This window comes from Mesocricetus auratus, unplaced genomic scaffold (assembly GCF_017639785.1).
Source record: "Mesocricetus auratus isolate SY011 unplaced genomic scaffold, BCM_Maur_2.0 Super-Scaffold_100691, whole genome shotgun sequence".
NCBI lineage: Eukaryota > Metazoa > Chordata > Mammalia > Rodentia > Cricetidae > Mesocricetus > Mesocricetus auratus.
Window position 1 is genome coordinate 56,176,859 of NW_024429267.1, and position 19,464 is coordinate 56,196,322.

The 19,464-nt window shown below is 52.5% G+C and overlaps 2 protein-coding genes across 3 annotated transcripts in view; one reads left to right on the top strand and one right to left on the bottom strand.

Moving 5' to 3' along the window:
• Window positions 1-43: 43 nt before the first annotated feature.
• On the bottom strand, window positions 44-9,367 carry LOC121137517. Its single transcript, XM_040739886.1, has 2 exons — window positions 7,931-9,367; window positions 44-388 (listed from the first exon to the last, which is right to left on the bottom strand). The coding sequence occupies exons 1-2, from the start codon at window positions 8,585-8,587 to the stop codon at window positions 341-343; spliced, it is 705 nt and encodes a 234-aa protein (XP_040595820.1). The 5' UTR covers window positions 8,588-9,367; the 3' UTR covers window positions 44-340.
• Window positions 7,235-19,464, top strand: part of Acvr2b (activin A receptor type 2B) — a 28,362-nt gene continuing 16,132 nt past the window's right edge. The window contains exon 1 of one of the 2 annotated variants that reach the window (XM_040739885.1): window positions 7,235-7,537. In XM_040739885.1, the coding sequence (XP_040595819.1) occupies window positions 7,486-7,537 (52 nt within the window). In that variant the 5' untranslated portion in view covers window positions 7,235-7,485. The remainder of the gene's footprint in view (window positions 7,538-19,464) is intronic. The other variant, XM_005082345.4, reaches the window with a different exon arrangement.

Below are 19,464 nucleotides of genomic sequence, written 5' to 3' on the forward strand. Positions count from 1 at the left end.
CTTTCTGTTGCTGTGGCAAACATCATGACCAAAGGCAACTTGGTGGAGTAGAGGGTTAATTTTATTTCACAGTTCCAGGTCACAGTGATCCCTGAGGGAAGGCAGGGTAGGAACTGTCTCGAAGAAACCATGGAGGGATGCTGCTCCTGGCTCCATCACAGACTCAAACTCAGCTACATTTCTTAAACAGCCCAGGCACACGGGCCTAGGGAATGATGCCACTCACAGTAGGCCGGTCTTGTCCACATCAACCATCAATCAAGACAGTCTCTCTCAGACATGCCTGATCCGATCTGGGCAGTCCTTCAGTTGGGAGTCCTTCAAATGACTCTGGGCTGTGTCAGATTAACAGCTGAAGCCAACCAGGACAGGAGAAGACAGAAGAGCTCTAAAAGGAGAAAAGAGTACAAAGATATCACTGCTGTACATGCAATTTTGAGGAGCCAAAAATACTTAAAATTCGGCCGGGCAGTGGTGGCACACACCCTTAATCCCAGCACTCGGTAGGCAGAGGCAGGTGGATCTCTGTTGAGTTCCAGACCAGCCTGATCTACAAGAGCTAGTTCCAGGACAGCCTCCAAAGCTACAGAGAAACCCTGTCTCAACTCCCCCTCCAAAATACTTAAATTTAGCTGGGTGTTGGTGGCTCTCAACTTTAATCCCAGCATAGGCAGGCAGACTACTGTGAGTTTGAGGCCAATTTGGTTTACAGAGCCAGTTTCAAGACATCCAAGGCTGCACAGAGAAGCCCTGTCTCAAAAAAAAAATTGCACAACAAATACTTGAAGCTTAAATAATGAAAAAGGCTAACTGACAATAAAACTACTTTGTAATATCAAGGGCAGTATTAAAAACTATAATCAGTATAATAAAAGTCTTTTAAAAAGCAATAAAAAACCCCACAAGTCTTGGCACAGAGGGATGGGTCAGTGGGTAAAGGCGTTTGCTGCCAGGCTCTATTATCCGATTCCATCCCTGGGTCCCACAAGATAGAAGGGGAGTACTGACCCCCACACGTTGTCCTATGACCTCACACAGGTGCCCTGGCACATGAATACCCTCACACATGCACAAAAGGAAACAGTGCAACAGGAAAAAGGGGGTCTAGGACACTTTATTAAATGTAGAAATCACTTAAAGGGGGAGCTGTGAAGCACTCTGCTGTCCGAGGCCAGCATCCAGGTTTTCCTTTCTCTTTCTCCTGTGTATCTCTTCCCTTTCCCACATCCCTCTGTCCACCCCCCCAAACGGGCGTGGCCAATATCTCAGATACAGGAGCTCTCCCCTACAAGTCCCCTTTTAGCCTAAATAAAAGATTTAGACTTGATCCAAAACTCAAACATATACAGCATATATACATAGATGATAAGCAAATTATAATCAATTTATATCCTAAGTATATCTATTCCATCTAGACCCTAAACTTATCTGAAAGAGATGCCCAAGTCTGAACACCTCCTTCCAATCCCGATCCTAAATAATTGAAAACTAACCCTATCAGATGTAAACTATCCTGCAATATCAACAGTAGGGAAAGGGGGGCGCAGTATTCTCAAAATTACTTCCTGCTGAAATGGGATGATGACAACCTCATGGGATCCTGTAGGAAAAAAATGTTAGTCTAACGAAGTCTCATTTGCATTCAGTCTCTGTTGGCGGGAGATGCTTGATTGAAGTTCTTGACTGAAGTTCCTTTTTTTGTTTTTGTTTTTTGAGGCAGGGTTTCTCTGTGGCTTTGGAGGCTGTCCTGGAACTAGCTCTTGTAGACCAGGCTGGTCTCGAACTCACAGAGATCCACCTGTCACTGCCTCCCGAGTGCTGGGATTAAAGGCATGTGCCACCACCCCTCGGCTGAGTGAAGTTCTACGGTTGATTGAAGCTCTTGTCTGAGGCTCTGGCCAGATTGTAGAAGGTGCACCATATCAGTTCATTGGTCTGGAGTTGTGTAACTCCCAAATTGGTTTCAGAATGGTACTTGTCAGGTGGAGTACCATTTTCTTTCTGAAGTTTTTGAAGATTGCTGTTGGAAAATTCCTTGTTCTCTGTGGAAAACTCAAACATTAATGTTAACAGAGAAATTTTTAACTTTTATATGTATGCATACCAGGAAAGGCAACAATAAGGAAGATGGTAAATGTGAGGGAAAATAGACTTTCAGAGAAAGAGCAGAGCATAAACAGACGACAGTCCACAGATTTTGTTTTCTTCTGTCTTACATCAGTGGCTCCTTGATATAATACAGAAATTCTGAATTTTATTTTAACAACATGCTTGAATTTAGAGGAGGAGAGCCAAATCCAGCTCCAAGCCAGCTTCAGTTTAAGTGAAGCTGGGACTAAAAGAATATTAGGAAGTAAGGAGGAATAGATATTATAAGAACAAAGTTGAGAGAGTCAGACACTGATGCCAAACATTAGATTCGTGTTTGTTTGATGGCCCTTTGGGTGGCTATCCTCTCTTCTTCAGGTTTCCATACATTCAGCATTTTTTGCTGTTTGGAGATGGGTTTTCCTGTGAAGACAAAAACAAAACACTTCTCTTTCCCTTTATGAGGTCTCCTTACATATAGTAGAATATGACTTTGTGGGGGAGCTGTCATCTTTCCTCTTCCCGAGGTTTCTTCTGTTTGGATCAAATCTTCATCAATTTTGATGGAATCCAAAGCTTCTCTTCTCCAGCGGAAACAAAGGCGGAAACCCCTTCCCCCATGTAACACATATCCTGGTTTCCAAGCTGAGGTCATAACGTCCTTGAAATACACTGGTTGATTTACTTCAGAAGTTTTTTTCTGTAGTCCAGTGCCTTTCTGCAGCTGTTTGTCCTTTATCATTAGCATAAGAAAGTTCAATGAATGAATACATGTAAAAGTGCAAATCTCCTCAATGTTCAAAGAAAAGGTAACATCACATAACAAGTAACAAATGGTAATTGTAGCTCTGTGCACACAGTCAACAGAGATTCTGGTCTACAGAGTGAGTTCCAGGACAGCCAGGGCTACATAGTGAGATCCTGTCTCAGAACAGAACAGAACAACAAACTTAACTGGAGACACGGTTTGGTTGCTGCGAGACACTTGATTACACTGTGAAACTTTGAGACCGTTTATAAAATTAACATTGGATCAAACAGGAGTTAGCCATCGAGAGGATGGAGGAGCCAGGAACATGTACAGAGAGACACACAGGAAGGAGTAGGGAGGGATTTGGAGATTATCTGCCTTTTTTGGTTTAAGACAAGTGGAGTGATGCTTCTCCTTTGGTCTCTGGCCAAAAAGCAAGGTCAGTTGGTTGCCTCTTGGTACTTCTGATCTCTAGCAGGTTTTCACTCCAACATCTGACTCTCTAGTCTTTGTTAGTAAATAGAACTATAGAGACTTAGAACCTACATTTGGTGACTGGGGCTGAGCCAGTGCCACCACTGGTGGGAATGGAAATCCTGCTAGACAGAGGTCTGAGCATCTGGGTGCTGACTGTGGGGCCATGGGATGCAGATGGTAATTAAAATATCAGCAGATTCAGGTGTGGCTGCTAAACTGACAGAAAACAACACTTGGTAGTTAAGAACACTTGTTACTTTTCCAGAGGACCCAGGTTTGATTCCTAGCAACCAAATGGCAGCTAAGAATGGTCTGTAACTCCAGTCCAGAGGATTTGTCGCCCTCTTCTGGCTTCTGCATGCACTGCACTACAAATAAATAAATCTTTGTTTGGCTTTTGGAAATAGGGTTTCTCTGTGGCTTTGAAGGCTGTCCTGGAACTAGCTCTTGTAGACCAGGCTGGTCTCCAACTCACAGAGATCCGCCTGCCTCTGCCTCCCGAGTGCTGGGATTAAAGACGTGCGCCACCACCGCCTGGCATAAATAAATCTTTAAATAAAAAAAATCCATAACCCTCCAAATGCGATTAACAAAGAAATCTATGATATAAAGCAATAAATGAAAATATAGCTTGTAATGTGGAGCACTGTTAAAAATGAAAGAATAAAGTTAAATGAGTCAGGTGTGTGTTGGTTTGGATGTAACTGTCCCTCATGATCTTATAGGGAGGGGCACTATTAGGTGAGGCCTTGTTGGAGGAAGTGTGCCACTGTGGGGTTGGGCTTTGAGGGTTCCTTCGCTCAGGATACTTACTGTCCAGTGTCTCAGTCAATCTCCTGTTGCCTGCAAGATGTAGGACTCTCGGCTACTCCCCCAGCACCGTGTCTGCCTGCCAGCTGCCATGTACCTGCCATGATGGTAATGGACTGAACCTCTGAAACTGTAAGTCAGCCACAATTAAAAGTTTCCTTTATGAGAGTTGCTGTGGTCATGGTGTCTCTTCACAGCATTGGAAACCTTAACTAAAAGAGGTGCCACATTTTTAAACATTCCAGCACTGTGGAGGCAGAGGCAGGTGAATCTCTGAGTTCAAGGCCAGCCTGGTCTACAGAGTGAGTTCTAGGACAGCTAAGACTACACAGACAAACCCTATCTCAGAAAAAAAAGCAAAACAAAAAAGACAGAGAGAGAGAGAGAGAGAGAGAGAGAGAGAGAGAGAGACTATTCACTGTGTGCAAAAGGACCATGCTTCATGCCTTCTCTCTGGCATATCTGAATTCCAGCCAGCATTAGTCTCCAAATAGGGACCATTTATTTAGTGAAATGTGGGTTCCTTGAAAGCAAACACCAGGATTGCATGACAGCTGATCTGATAGCCAAGATGGCCATCAAGACAGCAATGGGTGACTGGAGGGATGGCCCAGTGGTTAAGAGAGCTTGGTGCCCTTGCAGCAGACCTGAGTTCAGGTCCCAGCACGCACAGTGAATGACTCACAACACCTGTGAGCCTATCTCTGGGCCCTCTTCCCGCATGTGCACACACATAAATAAGAATCCTGAGAGACCAGTGGGAGTTCTCTTTTAGCTAGGTCAAATTCTGGATGCCGGATAGGTTGCCAAATGCAATTGTGAGACTAATGGTTCAGTGTAGGGGTTTGGATCTTCCAGTAATGCCAGAGCAACATTTTGATGTGTGGGCATTTTGGACCCTCAGAATTATGTCATATAACCTGGTGTGGGACAGAAGCACGTAGCCTAGTTGACAGTGTCCTCTAATGTGTAGAAAGTCCTGGGTTTGAGCCTCACATCACATATAGCCAGGCATGGTGGTGCTAACCTCTGACCCCAGCACGTGGAGACAGAGGCAGGAGGATCAGGAGTTCAAGGTTATTCTTGGCTGTGTTTTAAACAGGTGGCCAGCCTGGGTTAATACGAGAAGCTTCGTGTTCAGCACCGCTCCCCTCCCCAGCTCTCTCTCTCTCTCTCTCTCTGTCTCTCTCTTGTCTCTCTGTCTCTCTGTCTCTCTCTCTCTCACACACACACAATCACAAAACAGAAGATTAGACTAATTTCTGGTATATGGATAATTGTTTTTTCCAATATGGAAAAGTAACAAATGCTCTCCCTAATATGGTGGATCTATCATTTGGGGCTCCTTGAGTAAGTTTCTACCATTCATTTAAAAAAATGCCAAGTTGGGGCTGGAGAAATTGTTCAGCTGCTAACAGAGCTTAACTGCTCTTTCAGAAGACCTGAGCTCAGTTCCCAGCACCCATGGGGGCAGTGCAGAAGCACCTTTAGTCCCACACAGACACACCCATGGACACACCCACACAGACACACCCATGGGCACACCCACACAGACACACCCACAGACACACCCACACACGGACACACACTAATAATAATTAATAATAATAATAATAAATCATGGGACTGGAGACATGACTCAGCAGTTGAGAGCACCTGTTGCTCTTACAGAGGACTCAAGTTCAGCTCCGACCACCCACAAGGTAGCTCACAACCATTCCTAACTGCAGTTCCAGGAATCTGACCCCTTCCTGCCAGAGCACTGGCCATACACATACATACACGCAGGCCAACAACAAAATAAAATAAATAATTACGTAAGAAAGAGAAGTCACAGAGGGACGGAGAGGTTAAGGTCATCTAGGGTTTACATAAGGAGAGAAAACAGGGCAGAGGTGGGCAGACGCGGGCAGTGCAGGCCTGTGCTCGAAACCACTCTGGAGGCTGAGAAACCGATCCCGGAGGAGTCTAACGCTGTCACTTTCATAAGGGGAAACGGAGGCTCAGACAATTGAAATGACCCAGGTTCCTGGGTGCCACCTTCCCTCCTCGCTGCCCTTGCCGAGTGCCAACCACGGCCCTGAGATGCGCCTATGTGCCTCGCTTTCCCAGGCTTGCTGGGAGCCGTGTTCCTCTCACTTGCTTCGGTTGTGTAATAAGGAATGTGGGATCTCTCTCTCTCTCTCTCTCTCTCTCTCTCTCTCTCTCTCTCTCTCTCTCTCTCTCTCTCTCTCTCTCTCTCTCTCTCTGTGTGTGTGTGTGTGTGTGTGTATGCGTGTGTGTAAAGAGCACAGACACGTATGTTCTGGACGGATCTTTAAATGGTAGGGAGGACTGTTGCAGGTAACCCTCGAAGCGGAAGATGAAGGAGGTGAACCCGTCCAGACGCGGGGTCCAGCTCTTTCCCAGCTGCTGCTGCTCTATGGCTCCTCCTCAGCTTGGAAATAGCTGTCAGTGAGTTCTGGGGACTTGGGGGACCGCTGTCAGTTCAGACTTCAGCTTTTTTTCTGCCAGTTAATTCGTCCATCAACAAAGATGCGCAGGAGCTGGAGGACCCGGGTATCCAGGCTATGGGGTCCGGGGTCGGGGGAGGCGACCCACTCACTCCGGGGACTCAGAGGAGCATGCATCCCGCGGGGTGGGCTCCATAGTTTGGAGCAGGCATCAAGCAGGACGGTTACAGGTCGTCCCGAGTCCGCAGCCAAGTGGGCCGCAGTCCAATCCCACCAGTTCGGAGCGCGCGCCCCGCCTGGCCCTAGAGTCGGTGCAGCACGCGCGCGGTCTCCCGAGGGCGCGGGCTAGGGGCGGAGCCTCGGTGTTGTTGTTCCTCGTCGGCCCCGCCCCCGAGGGGGGCGCGGACCACGCGGCCGGAGGGCCCGCCTCCCCTCCCCCTCCCCGCCCAAGTCGCCCGCCTCTTTGTATCCAACATCCGGGTTTCCCCGCTGGCTCGGCTCCGTGGCCACCGCTCAGGAGCCATTTTGGACTCGGTTCAGCTCCCCTCCCCCACCCCACCCCCCGTTCATGGCCCCTCCGGACTCGGCCCCTGCGCCCGGGGCCCGGGCCCAGCCCCGTTGCGCCATGCCCGCATCGGGCGCGCCCTGGCCCGCGCCCCGCCGCCGCCCCCCGGCCCCCGCGTCGCCCCATAGCCCGGGCCGCACTGCGCGCCGCCCGCAGCGGCCCTGAGCCCCTGTCCCCGCACGCTGCTGGGACCCGAAGCGCAGAAGCGAGCGCGCCTGGAAGCGAGACCCAGAGAAGGAGCGGGAAGCAGAGCGCAGCCGCCGCCGGGCCCTGCGCGCCCCGGGAGCGCAGCGCGGCCCTGCCCGCGGGCTCCGGGTGTCCGCGGGGCGGCGCCGCGGAACATGACGGCGCCCTGGGCGGCCCTCGCCCTTCTCTGGGGATCGCTGTGCGCCGGTAAGGACCCGGCGCGGCGTGGGGGTGCGGGGACCCCGGGCGCGCGGTGTTTACCAACAAAGGGCGGCCCCGCGGCCTCGGCGCCGCGCCACCTGCCTGGGACCGGGGTTGCGCGGAGCGCTTTGCTCGCGATCGTCAAGGCGAGCTCGCCCGTGCGGTTCTTCTGCGCGATTCTGGCTCGCGGAGGCGCTCGGTGATGGGGGGGAACCTGGAGCGTCAGGGCCGGGGTCCAGGTTCCTCGGGCTCGCGGACCCCGGGAACCGAGCGAGGAAAACCCGAGCGTAGGGAAGGCGCCCGGGCTGGGCGGGCATCTAATCGGGGGGTGGCTGGCATGGGGCTACGCGCCCCTGAGAGCCATAGGTGTCGCAAAGCAAAGCGGAGGGCTTTCCACACCTCGTTCGGAGCCCTCTGACCTCGGTCCCGCCACTCTGCGTCGCGATCCTCGCGCGAGTGGCTCCCACCAGCGCCTGCTTTCCTTGCAGAGGGCTTCAGATGCGCCCTCGTGGGACCGCTTTTGTTTTGGGATACTGCGAGTGGAGAGGAGGTTGAGGAGGCGAACCAACAGGTCTCAGACCGCTCCGGCCTGCACGTGGCGGGCATGAGTGACCCGCGCTCAGCCCGCAGGCGGCTGCGGGATGTGTGTAACTGGTGCGCGTCTGCTTGGGGACTGGGACGTGTGGGTGTGTACGCGCGAAGTTGTGCTGGGAAAGCGCTTTCGTCCCTAAAGCTCAGGCGCGGATTTCTCCGTCTCAGTGGTGCTGAAGTTGATGGGAGCTCCGGGACGGGCTTGGGGCAGTCCTGGGAAACGTGAACAGTCGGGCATTGAGACTCCAGAGAAAAGATCGTGGCGATTGGGACGGCTGGTGCCCGGGGCTCTGGGTCCTGCGCGTCTTTGTTCCCAACCCCCATTACACATGCAGCTCGGGTACCCTGCCGCCCGAGGTGGCAGCAGCGCAGAGTCTGGGAAACCCATGAGGGGCGGGGCCCGGAGTGCAGGGGAGGGGCTGGGATCCCCATGCTGCTGCGGGGGTGGGTATCCCAGATGGCCATTGCACCCCCCACTGGGATCCCCACCTTCAATCTGCTCCCTTCTATTGCAAGGTAGCGAGGCTTAGCAATCAATTCCGACTCTGAGAGTTTTTGCACAAATCTGGGTGCGGTGGAGCGTGAGTGCACGAGGCGGAGGGCAGAGACCGCTTCCTTGCTATCTGAGCGCGCTGTTGGGAAGCGGTTTCAGTGGTCAGGGCGAAGCGCTGCCCCGGTTGAACATTGTGTTTCTTTCTGCCATCCACTGAAGTGTTGCTCGAGACGTTTCCCCCAAGAATGAGGACTTGGAAGTGATGGGAAAGTTGACCCGCTATGGAGTGGGCTGATCCAAGGGTTCCCCCTAACTACCCCTTTGCCGCCTGGATTTCTACTCCTGATCTGCCTGGTCCCTTTCAAGTCCAGGCCTGTTGAAAGAATTCCCTCAGCACGGTACGCCTCGGACTCGGGGTCTGGACGTCACGGCCCCAGTTTTTCCCAGTTCGGCTTCACCGGTTATGTCCCATCTCGGGACAGGGTGAGGGTGGTTCTCTGGTGCTGTGTCTACTTCCTCTTTGCACTGTTTGGGGAGTGCGTGGCCGGACACCTTGACAGTCATCTGTTCTGACTCAGAACCTGTGCCCTCAGGGAGGTGGAGTCACCTGTTGTTCTATTGTCACAGTTGGAGGTGGCCTCTGCTCTGTCTTTTGAGGAAGTAGAGATTTCCCCGAGGTCCTGGTTGGGACAGAGCTGGCCCTTCTGTGCCTCTGGCTTCAAAATGGTCCTTTCTTCATGTTCCTGGCTCCGTCTTCAGAATTAACTCAACCCTGTGGTAAAAAGAAGAGATCTATACTAGTGCTGCCAACAGGAACATAGGAACATGGACAGATATATTTAACTTGAAAATTCCCAGTAGTCATGTTAGTAAATGGAAAGAAAAATAGTTGTGTCTTAGTGTGTTCTGGCTGCCTTAGTGTCGCAGGGCTGTGTGAGTCAAGTAGCAGCTTTTGGGCTAGAGAGGTGGCCGGGTGGTAAGAGTGCTCGCTGCTCCTGCAGAGGACCTAGGTTCTAGTCCTGACACCCACATGCCGACTCAAGATCTTCTGGAACCCCACTTCCCAGAGGGTCCCATGCCCTCTGGTCTCAAAGAGCACCAGGCATACTCATGGTGCACAAACATAACTGCAGCCATAACTCATAAAGATAGCCATATATGTGTGTGTTTATATATTTAAAAATTATCAGTGCCTATTTTCACTTGGTTCTAGAAGCCAGACCAGAGTGCTGGGATGGTCAGGTCTGCCCTAAGAGAGCAAATCCTACAGTGAGGATCCCACCTCATGGTTTAATCCAACCTTCACCGCTTCCCAGAGGCCCCACTCCCAGAGACCATTGCACCCTTGGTGGTTACGGCTTTGCCATATGAGTTTGGGGGTAGAGACTTGCTCTCTTTGGTACTGGTGGCATTAAGTTAAGGTAACGATTGGTCATTCCAACATAATTCACTATTAAAACATGCCACTTCCAGCTTGGCGCAGTGAAAAGTTCTCTGTGGTCACATGTGGCATGTCGCTGCCAGATTGTACCGCACAGGCCGAGAAGGAGGGCGGCAGTGATGTTGCAGCCAGGGGCTACGTCTGGCCGGCCCCGTGTGTCCTAGGGCGGCCGGCATTTGCCTCCTGCATTGCAGAGAACGTCTGCACATTCTATTCTCTGACATCTGATTCTGAACTCGGGACTCAGAGTGGAGGGCTAAGAAGGGTCCTCATAGGTTGACCACTGCCTCAGAGGTGCCTCTTGTGCATTCCCCCGTGGGCGGAGGGCCATATGAGAGAGAGACCTTTAGTCTTCTGGCCCATTGTAGTGGGAGAGGCCAAGGACAGAGTCATGGAGGCCCCTCCCTAGAGATGGCGCCCCTGCCCTCCTCTCCTATCTGTGGTCGTTCCAGGCTGCCTGCCTGTCAGGTGGGGACAGCCTTTGGAGGGAGAAGGTACTCTCCTCAGCATTCATATGCTTTCCATGCAGATGCGACACTCTCCCAGACCCTGCAGCTGGGTGAAGACTTAAGACCTAGAGCCCTTGACTGTCCTATTTAGGCGGGCTTTTGTAGTCCTTCGTTGCTCTTCCTGGCACCCAGAGTCCTCCAAGCCTCTGCACCTGCCCTGGCAGTTGCCCAAGGCCCTTCTTCTGCAGCAAGCCCAGGGGAAAGCCCCCGCTGTCTCTTGTCATGCTGCCCTGAGAATCTAAGGAAACCCGAACTCCAGGAGATGTAAATCAGTGCCCACAGGGGCACTTTTACATGTTGTATGTGCGTACCGTTCTGCTGTTCTGGGCTCCCTAAAATCCTGACTGCCCTGAAGACAGCCCTCTCGAGGGACAGCCTGTCCATAGAAAGTTGTGTACGTTAGACTTATTTCTCTTGGTACCCTTGCTTATCCTGTTCTGGTCCGTGGACACGTCCTTGCCTTTACTTCCGCTATTCAGTGGCTCTGCCTAATACTCAGTTTCCATGGTTTCCTCTCCATTCAGGAAGCCGTCTATCTGGCTGAGTGTCTATTTTTCAGCCTCCCTACCTGGGAGGCCAGTAGTGCAGCTGGGATGGATCCACAGGGTGTCGGTGCTGCTCACAGATGCTAACCTGTGCGGCGGGCAGAGGAGAAGGCGAGTCTGGATCATTCAGGGCCGTTCACATCCACCCCCCCCACGCTCGTGCGTGCACGCCTGTGCATGTGGGTGCAGGCAAGGACAGAGATCACCGCTAAACACCTTTCAGCTACTCTCCACCATGTCTTTTAAAAGCATTTCATCCTGGTTTGTGGACGTGTGCCACAGCTCCGTGGGAATGTGGAGGCCAGAGGACAGCTTGTGGGAGCTGGCTCTCCACAGTGGGTCCTGGGAGTCTTACTCCAGTTGTTGGGCTTGGCAGAAGGCAGGCGTCCCTGCAGAGACACCTCACCGGTCCCCCGGAAGTCACCCTCAAAGCAGGGACTACCGATGCTTGCTACCCTGCCTGGCTATTTGAAGGTCCTTACGGCAAACACTTTACCAGGCAAGGCGACTCCCGGGCCCCCAGGAGGCAGTCTGCGATGACAGTCCTGGCTGCATGGGCCTCTCCAGAGCAGGGTTTTTTAAACCTTCCACACCGTTGGCGTTTGTATCTGGAGCCTCTCCTTTTGTGGGGAGGAGGTGGTGGTGAAGGGGCTAGCCTGTACACTGCCTCTCCTGGCCCATTCCAGTATCTGAGACGACTCCTGGCATCCGTAAGTGGTAGGGGCACAGTCACCCTTAGGTCGGTTGAGAACCAGTGGTCTAGTGCGTCTGGCTTTTTTTATTGGGGTAGACGGTTGTAGGAGATGGGGTAAGGGCTAGCCGGTGCCGCCCACTGCCTTTCTCCCTCTGGAGTCAGGATAGGGAGCTGGATTCTCTGTCGCAGGCGAGCCCTTCTCCGCTGAGCCTGGTTGAGTACGCCTTTGGTTCAGAATCAATGGTTCCAGCGGACCGGCTGCCACCGAGGAGAATCCTGGCGTCCTTGAGTTTTCCCAGAAGTGGTTCGGGTTTCAGGGAGGCGGCCCGTTGTGGGTGGCCGGGCAGCTTGCCCGCCCGCACCCGCCCACCTGCTCTGGCCTTTGCCTTGAGGCTGGCGCTCTTGCCTCTCCCCTCCCGCAAGCGCAGAATGTCAGGAAGCGCCTGTTGCTGGGGCTACGCCTGCCCGACACCCCCTCTCTGCTCACCTGGGAGCTGGGTGAACCCAGGCTATACCTGTCCACCGAGCCCAGGGGGTCGAAGCAGGATCCTGGCATGCCCTTCCCCCCCAGTGGGCCTGCCCTGTGGCGCTTGGAGCCCCAGCGGCTGTGGGCCTGGACCGGCCAGGCCCAGGACCCCAGGGCAGGGGGACAGCCCCGTCCCAAAGGTATGGGCTTGTCTCTTCCCACGGGCTTGGGAGGTGTGTGTGCTGGGCGAGCCTTGTCTCAGAACTGCGCGGTGGGCCTCCCCAGAGGCCGGTATGCTGGTGAGGACTGGGGGGGGCGTCACTTTCTGACCACACTCAGTGAGAGCTTACTGTTGGAGCGGCTTTCAGAAGGCAGCAGGTGGATGCAAAGCCTTCTCGCAAGCAAAGCCTTCTCGCAAGCACTTCAAGCCCTCCGCATCACCCCGAGAAGTGTGTGCTGAGGTGAGACTGTCGGCCCATCGCCCCATGATGGTGTGGTTGCTTTCCTAGAATTCTTGGGTCTGGCCGCTCATCCCAAGCCATCACCAGTGTTTTGCTCGGGTCAGACACCCTTATTCTCGGCTGCTTTTTTGCTCTCAGTGTGGACTGGGCTGACATGGGTCCTAGGCCCAGAGGTGGCTGCTGTTTGCAGGCCTCTGCTGGTGCTGCTTCCGAGACTAGTCGTGGCTTCTGGCCGTGGACAGGCCCACTCTTTCCATCTTGCTACGCACAACATACCTTTTCCAGATCCTCTTGGGGACTGACAGCTCAGCCCGGTGTTTTCGTTTGTTGACACGTGACTCCCAAGAGCTGGTGTTGGAGAGAAAGCCCGGTCCACTGGGCAGGCTTGTGTCCCCCTCCCCCGGGGGATGTCCCCTGGAGGGGCCTGGCCTGCTGGACAATGGGGCTTCTCCCTGGCTACTTTCTAGGCTGCAGCTGAGGTGTTTGTGAGGCAAAGCCGCACTCTTGTTTGTAAGTGTGTTCCTCGGCAAACTATTTCAGTCCTGCCTCTGAGAACCAAGCAGGCTAAAATTAGTTCCGGGCAGGAAAGGGAAGGCTTTGGAAACCCAAGCTCTGGGCTGGAGGTGGAGGAGACCGCCTCTCCATGGTGGTGGCCGGGTGTTTGGGAGGATGTGACCAGACCAGCTGTTGTCTGTCCATCTGAGTAGAGGGAGGGATGCTTGACTGCCCTCCAGACTTGAGCCAGTGAGAGAAAGCAGGAGGCTGCCTCGGGAGCTGACTGGAGTGTCCGTGCCAGGATGTTTCTTCTCCTGTTGTGCAGTGGTGCGCAGAGTCCCCAGGTATAGAGACAAGGCCGTCTGATGTCCTTTCTACCTCCAACCTGGCTGCTGCCTGTTGCCTGCCCATAGATGCGAAGGTTTTTCATGAGTTCTCCAGCCCTGGGCTGGCAACCAGGGCTTAGGAAACATTTCTTTTGTGTGTTTTTTTTGGGGGGGGGGCGATTCCCTTTTAGTGTAAACTTGAAGTGGGACTCAGTGGGAGCCTTGTCTGTGGACCAAGCCAGCAGGAGATCTGACGTCTGCACAGAACACATAGGTCAAGGTTCATCTGCCAAGTGGCTTAGAAGCTTCAGGGACATAGGCTTAGTTGAGAAAGGCGAGTGACCCCTGCTCAAAGGAGGGACTGGGCTTGCTTCCTCTCTGCTGAAAACCTTTGTACCCAAACCTTTTCCTCACCCCCTTGGTTAACACTTGGGAAGCAGAAGTCACGTGAGTCTTATGCAATGCCCCCTTTAACTTTTTATTAAGTTTATAGCCGTTCAAGTAACACATATGTTCAGTTGCAGAACTTTAGCTGTTAGTGGGTACAACCAGGGTCTCAGTTAGGTGTGGTAGTACCAGTCTATAATTCTGGGAGAGCCAGGAAGATGAGGGGTTGGGGCACCCTGTGCTGAGGGGACTCTGCCATAAAAACAGACTGGAAAACAAAAGCCTAGTGTCTCCTGAGTAAGCTCTCCCCCTTAAAAAGTCATTTGTTTTCATGCATGTGTGTGCATTCACGCATGCACGTGCCCTGTAAGTTTCCATGCACTGCGTGCATGCTTTGTGCATGGAAGCTAGAAGAAGACTTTAGGTCCCCCATAACTGGAGTTGCAGGTGGTTGGGAGCTGCATGGTGTGGAGCTGGGAACAGAACCTAGGCCCTCTGCAGGAGCACAAGGGCTGCACCTGTTGAGCCGCTTCCCTGCCCCCTCCCCCATCCCTTCTCTGAGACAGAGACAAGTCCAGTCTGCCCTGGACTCAGCTGGCAGCCTTGAACTACCCCCTCCAGCCTCCAGCTCCCGAGCACTGTGGTTACCCGAGTGCTTCACCACGTCCAGTGTCTGTGGTGCCGGGGAGTGGAGCCTAGGGCTTCGTGAAAGCTGGACAGATGCCCTCCCAACTGACCAACCTCCTCATCTCGGGGAGGTCTCTTGTGGTTGGTACATATTCTTTCAGGCACCCCCCCCCATAGTGCAGCTATAGGTAATACAGATTAGAGGTTTACTATCCACTAACGTTTTAAATGTGTGCCGTGTGCGGGAGGCACGGCGTTACATGCGGGGGGGGGGGCAGCTGGTGGGAGCTGGCTCTCTGTCGTCTGGGTTCCTGGGATCAAACTGGGGATGCTCGAGCATCAGCACCCTTTCTTTTGTAAAGCCCTAATGGAATCCTGTTTCGGGCATTAGTGGAAGCACCAGGTACACACAGAAGACTGACGATGGGTGGAGCCTAGCCCGGTGCGTGTAGACATGGGTGTGGAAGGAGCCCAGCGTGTGCAAGGCTCTGGGTTTCACTCACAACACAAAAATTAAAAATGGGGGCGGGGGATGCTGCTGGTGAGATGGCTCAGTGGTTAAGAGCACTGACTGCTCTCAGGACCCAGGTTTGAGACCCAGCACCCACATGGCGCCTCACAGTCACCTGGAACTCCAGTTCCAGGGTATCCCACGCCCTCTTCTGACCTCCATGGGCACCGGGCAGTGCACACAGTGCATTCAAGCAATGCAGCCATACGCACTAAATGATTATTTAAACAGACTTTCTGAAGAAGAAACGTGTAGTTGTCGAGAGTTAACCACTTGGTGTGTTTCCAGGAACTCGAGTGTACCCGGGCAGTCAGCACTGAGGTCAACAACTAGACATTTACAAGCCGTCTGTGCCTCCCCAAACAACCCTCCTGTCTCGGCGGGTCTCAGGGTTGCAGCCAGGACCTGGTGACACTAAGTGAGCTCTGAAGCTCTTGGTCCGGCTGTCATTGCCACGCCTGTCTCCTAAGGGTGGCCACTTTCTTGACGGCAGCGCTGTAAACTAGTTTTCTTGTTTTGTGTGTGTGGCTCCCTCCTGCTCACTGTGACTTTCCCGTCTTTTAAACTCAGATCCATGTAGGCAGTCTTTCCGATACATGTATCTACTAAGGTCTTTTTGTTTGTTTATTGTTTGTTTTTTAATATAGGCAGGGCAGGAACTAGATCACCACGACTGAACTTTGCTGTAGACTAGACCCTCCTGGAATTCACCGTGTAGCTCAGGCTGACCTCAGATTTGTGGTGATTCTCCTGCCTCTGCCTCCCAAGTGCTGGGATGAAAGCCTGGTTTACTCTCTTTAATAGCCTGCAAGCTTCTCACGTATGGATAAGCACTGTTTTGTGTGGCCTCCTATTGGTAAGCTTTCTGCTTACATATCATTTATTAGATTAATGACAGGAATGACTCCCGGAACACAAGATGTGTGTAGTTCGCATTTAAGTAAGCCCCGGGAATGGCGGGCGGTGGCAGTAGGTGTGGAGGCTGGATGAGACGGGGGTTGGCGCCATGTGGTGTGTGGACAGGGTTGGTGCTGTGTGGCAGTGTGTGGTCTCCTGGGGGTCGGCTTCAGCCTCAGCTGCAGTGCTGGACCACGGATGTTGGAGTAGCCATACTTGGTGAAGGGCCCAGCTTCCTGCTCAGGCGTCAGCTGCAGTGCTAACAAGGGACATGGAGTAGTCTAGCTGGGATGCTTGGACGTTAGGGACTGTGGCACCTGCGGGGGGTGACTGAAGAGCTCTGGGTAATGGGCACTGCCTCTGGGCACAGCGTGCTTGACAAATGTCGGCGTGGCCAGATTCTGACCGTACATTCGGTATTGAAGACCTCATGAGAAGGGCCTCGGGAATTTCTGCGTGTAGGCAGGTATGCCTCTGGTTCCCTCACTGTAGCTCTCTGTCGTCATTACGTATAAAAGTAGGGAAGGCATTTTGGGATGGCGTGAGTTTTCAAAGTCCAGCTTCTCCTCAGTGTCTCGATTCAGCTGTCATGTAAGCCTGCTTGTCAGGCCCTGCTCATGGATTTTGATGGCACCGTACTTGTGGCAATGCCTCTAGTATGCAGAGTATCCCAGTTGGCTCTTCTGCACCGTCCTGTGGTGTACCCTGCCTGCGCACAGTAGACTCACTGGGAAATCCCACGGTGCTGGACTGGAGTTACAGAGAGAGGGTGCCTTCCCCCATTGGCTGCAGTAGTGTGTGTGTGTGTGTGTGTGTGTGTGTGTGTGTGTGTGTGTGTGTGTGTGTGTGTGTCCACCTTTCCTGTGTGCCATTGTTTCCTCTTAAAAAGACGGTTCATGATCTCTTTAACCATCCATCTCTTTTTTTGTTGTTGTTGTTCAGGACAGGGCATCTTTAGCCCTGGCTGCCCGGGAACTCAGTGTAGACCAGGCTGGCCTCAGATATGCTGAATGATCAGTCCGTAACATTTTTGGAATAAAGATGGTAGTTGAAAGTGAATTCTGCTTTCCTCTTGGGTGACATTTGGAGTGGAAGCCACTTTGTCGTTGTTGAGATGGGGTCTGGAACTCCCGGAGACTTGTCTGCCTCAGCCATGGGCCGCAAGAGAAGGCTCGGCTACAAAGCTCCTTCAGCTGGAAGTTACGTTTCCTGGGCTTTGTCTTGTGGTCTTTGTTCTTGTTTAACGCTTTCCATGGGTGATTTTCTATATGTCGGCGAGCTCGGTGTCTCTCTGTGTGTCTGCCTGCCTGCCTGCCTGCGCCCTCCCGGGACTCCTCGCTTTTTGAAGTCCCAAGGCAGTTTAACTACAGTTTGAGAGAATGCAAGTTGTGAGTCTTAGTAGTTGCTGGAACTATTGAGATAGATGAGAGGAAGCAAGAAAGCAATGTGTTCACCACGGTGGAGCTCGGTGAGCAGAGGCTCGGTGGAAGGTGGGGTCGAGCTTCTGGAAGGTTGGGGAAGCATACCCAGATGTTGGCCAGTGTCTGAAACACAGAGATGGGAAGTAGGGAAAGCTGGAATTCTTCAGTGTATGTGTATTTGGGGCACACCGTGGTCCTGAAGAAATGTCTAGAAGCTAGGTAAAAAGCAGTCTCTCTCCTGCTAACAGGGGGCAATCCCTTTGCTGAAGGCAAAGGTTGAAGCGTCTCTGGTTGAAGCTAAGAAGAGTGAAGATTTGTAGGCAGGGTTTTTGTGAGCATGGGTGAGGTAACTTCAGCACAGGGTCTGTTTTCTGTCAGTCCTGGCAGTTGAGAGACGGCCTTGTGAGAATGGGAAGACAAGAGGCCAGTACTAAGCCAGAGGTGGGTACATCAGCCCTTTTTAGTTTGTTGCTCAAAGATCCAGACAAATCCCAATGTTGCATTAAAACGTTCTGAGGTTAAGACTAATTATTGTCAGCTGGGAGCACCTACGAGTGCCTCCTGGAGGACTGACCTCATCCTAGGCCTCTGTTTGTTTCTACAGTTGCCGGGTTTTAGTGATGGCCGTGATTTAAATACACAAACTGCGGGAGCCGGCCTGGGTGCGCTCCAGATTGGGTTATCATATCCCTGTTTAACAACGAAGCTGCTCTTTCTGACGTGGTTTAGCTCTGATGCTTTAGGTCTGTGGCGAGGCAGTGGAAGGGAACTGCTTACCTCAGAGCAGGCAGGAGAGCAAGAGAAAGGGGGGGAGGGAGGAGGGAGGGGCAGGAGGGGGCGGGATGAGAGTCAGCCCCAAGGGCACACCCTGCTTAGCGGTATCAGGGCTGAGCTGTGCTTCCTGAGTTTGTGAACTCAGAGCAGAGCCTCCTGCTGGGGACCCCCACATTCCCCCTCCCCCCAGTGTTTGCAGGGGATGCAGGGGAAGCTTTAGATCCAAGCTATTATAAAGTTTTAGCCCCCTGTGGTGAATTTTAATTTTCAGATGTGATGTGCCCCCCCACACACTGGAGATTAAACCAAGGCCTTCCTCCTCTGCTAACCAGAAGGACCCGGAAAAGGCCAGAGAAAGTAAAGACACTGTCTCTGGTTGAAGGCATCAGTAGCCAGGAGTTGGGATTCCCAGGCCAGGACTAGGCAGCTGTCCCAGCTGAGCTGTGTCACTCCGCAGTCCCAGATGCGTTTTCCTCTACACCTGGGAAATAATTCCCGCATCAATTGTCTTGGGACCAGCCTACAGTCATCGTGTTTTCTCTTGTAAATGGGAATAGTATCAATGTCGTGAATGGCAGCTACAGAGAGTCTGGATTCTGTTAATTCCTCTAAAAGTCATTGGTTTTGCTGGTGTCACCGCTGTTTGTGTTTGTCACAACAGGTGATTCTATTGACTGAATTCCTCTGTGGTTGTCACAGGGCAGCTGCTGAAATAAACACCTGCCTGGTTCCTAGGGCCCATTTGCTTCTGTGGGGCCGGCTCCATTCCTGTGGAGTTCCGGTGTGGTCCGCTCAGTAGCATGCCGCTCTCAGCCTGGCCTGGCTTGTCATCCTGGATGTTTCGTGATCACCACCCAGGACATACCCATCAATTACATCTGTGTTCGGAACTTGAAGTTTTGTTTTCTATGTTTTCCTCCTCGTTTTATCCCTGGTTTTGGTGGCATCTACCCATCATTACATTTAAAGAAATTGTTGGTTTTTAATTTTACTTTATACTTTAGACAGGGTTTCTCTGTAGCCTTGGAGCCTGTCCCGGAACTCTGCTCTGTATACCAGACTGGTTTTGAGCTCTCAGAGATCCGCCTGCCTCTGCCTCCTGAGTGCTGGGACTGAAGGCGTGCGCCATCACCGCCCAGCTAAAAGAGTTTTATTTTATTTTTAATTGTGTGTGTGCACGTGAACCTGTGCTCGAGTCCTTTAAGAGCTGTACATGCCCTCAGGCGTGGCTTTTCTCCAGCTCTTCAGCGCTGTTGTTTGTCTAGAGACAGGTTCTTACTGGGTCCTCCTGTGTA

Bases quoted from the DNA above. Each gene is read 5' to 3' on its own strand.
- LOC121137517 (XM_040739886.1), bottom strand. From the start codon at position 8,587: ATGGCCATCTGGGATACCCACCCCCGCAGCAGCATGGGGATCCCAGCC. The intron at 389-7,930 runs GTGTGGAAAGCC...TTCTCCTTTTAG, and splicing joins GTCAGAGGGCTCCGAACGAG to AGCTCTTCTGTCTTCTCCTG.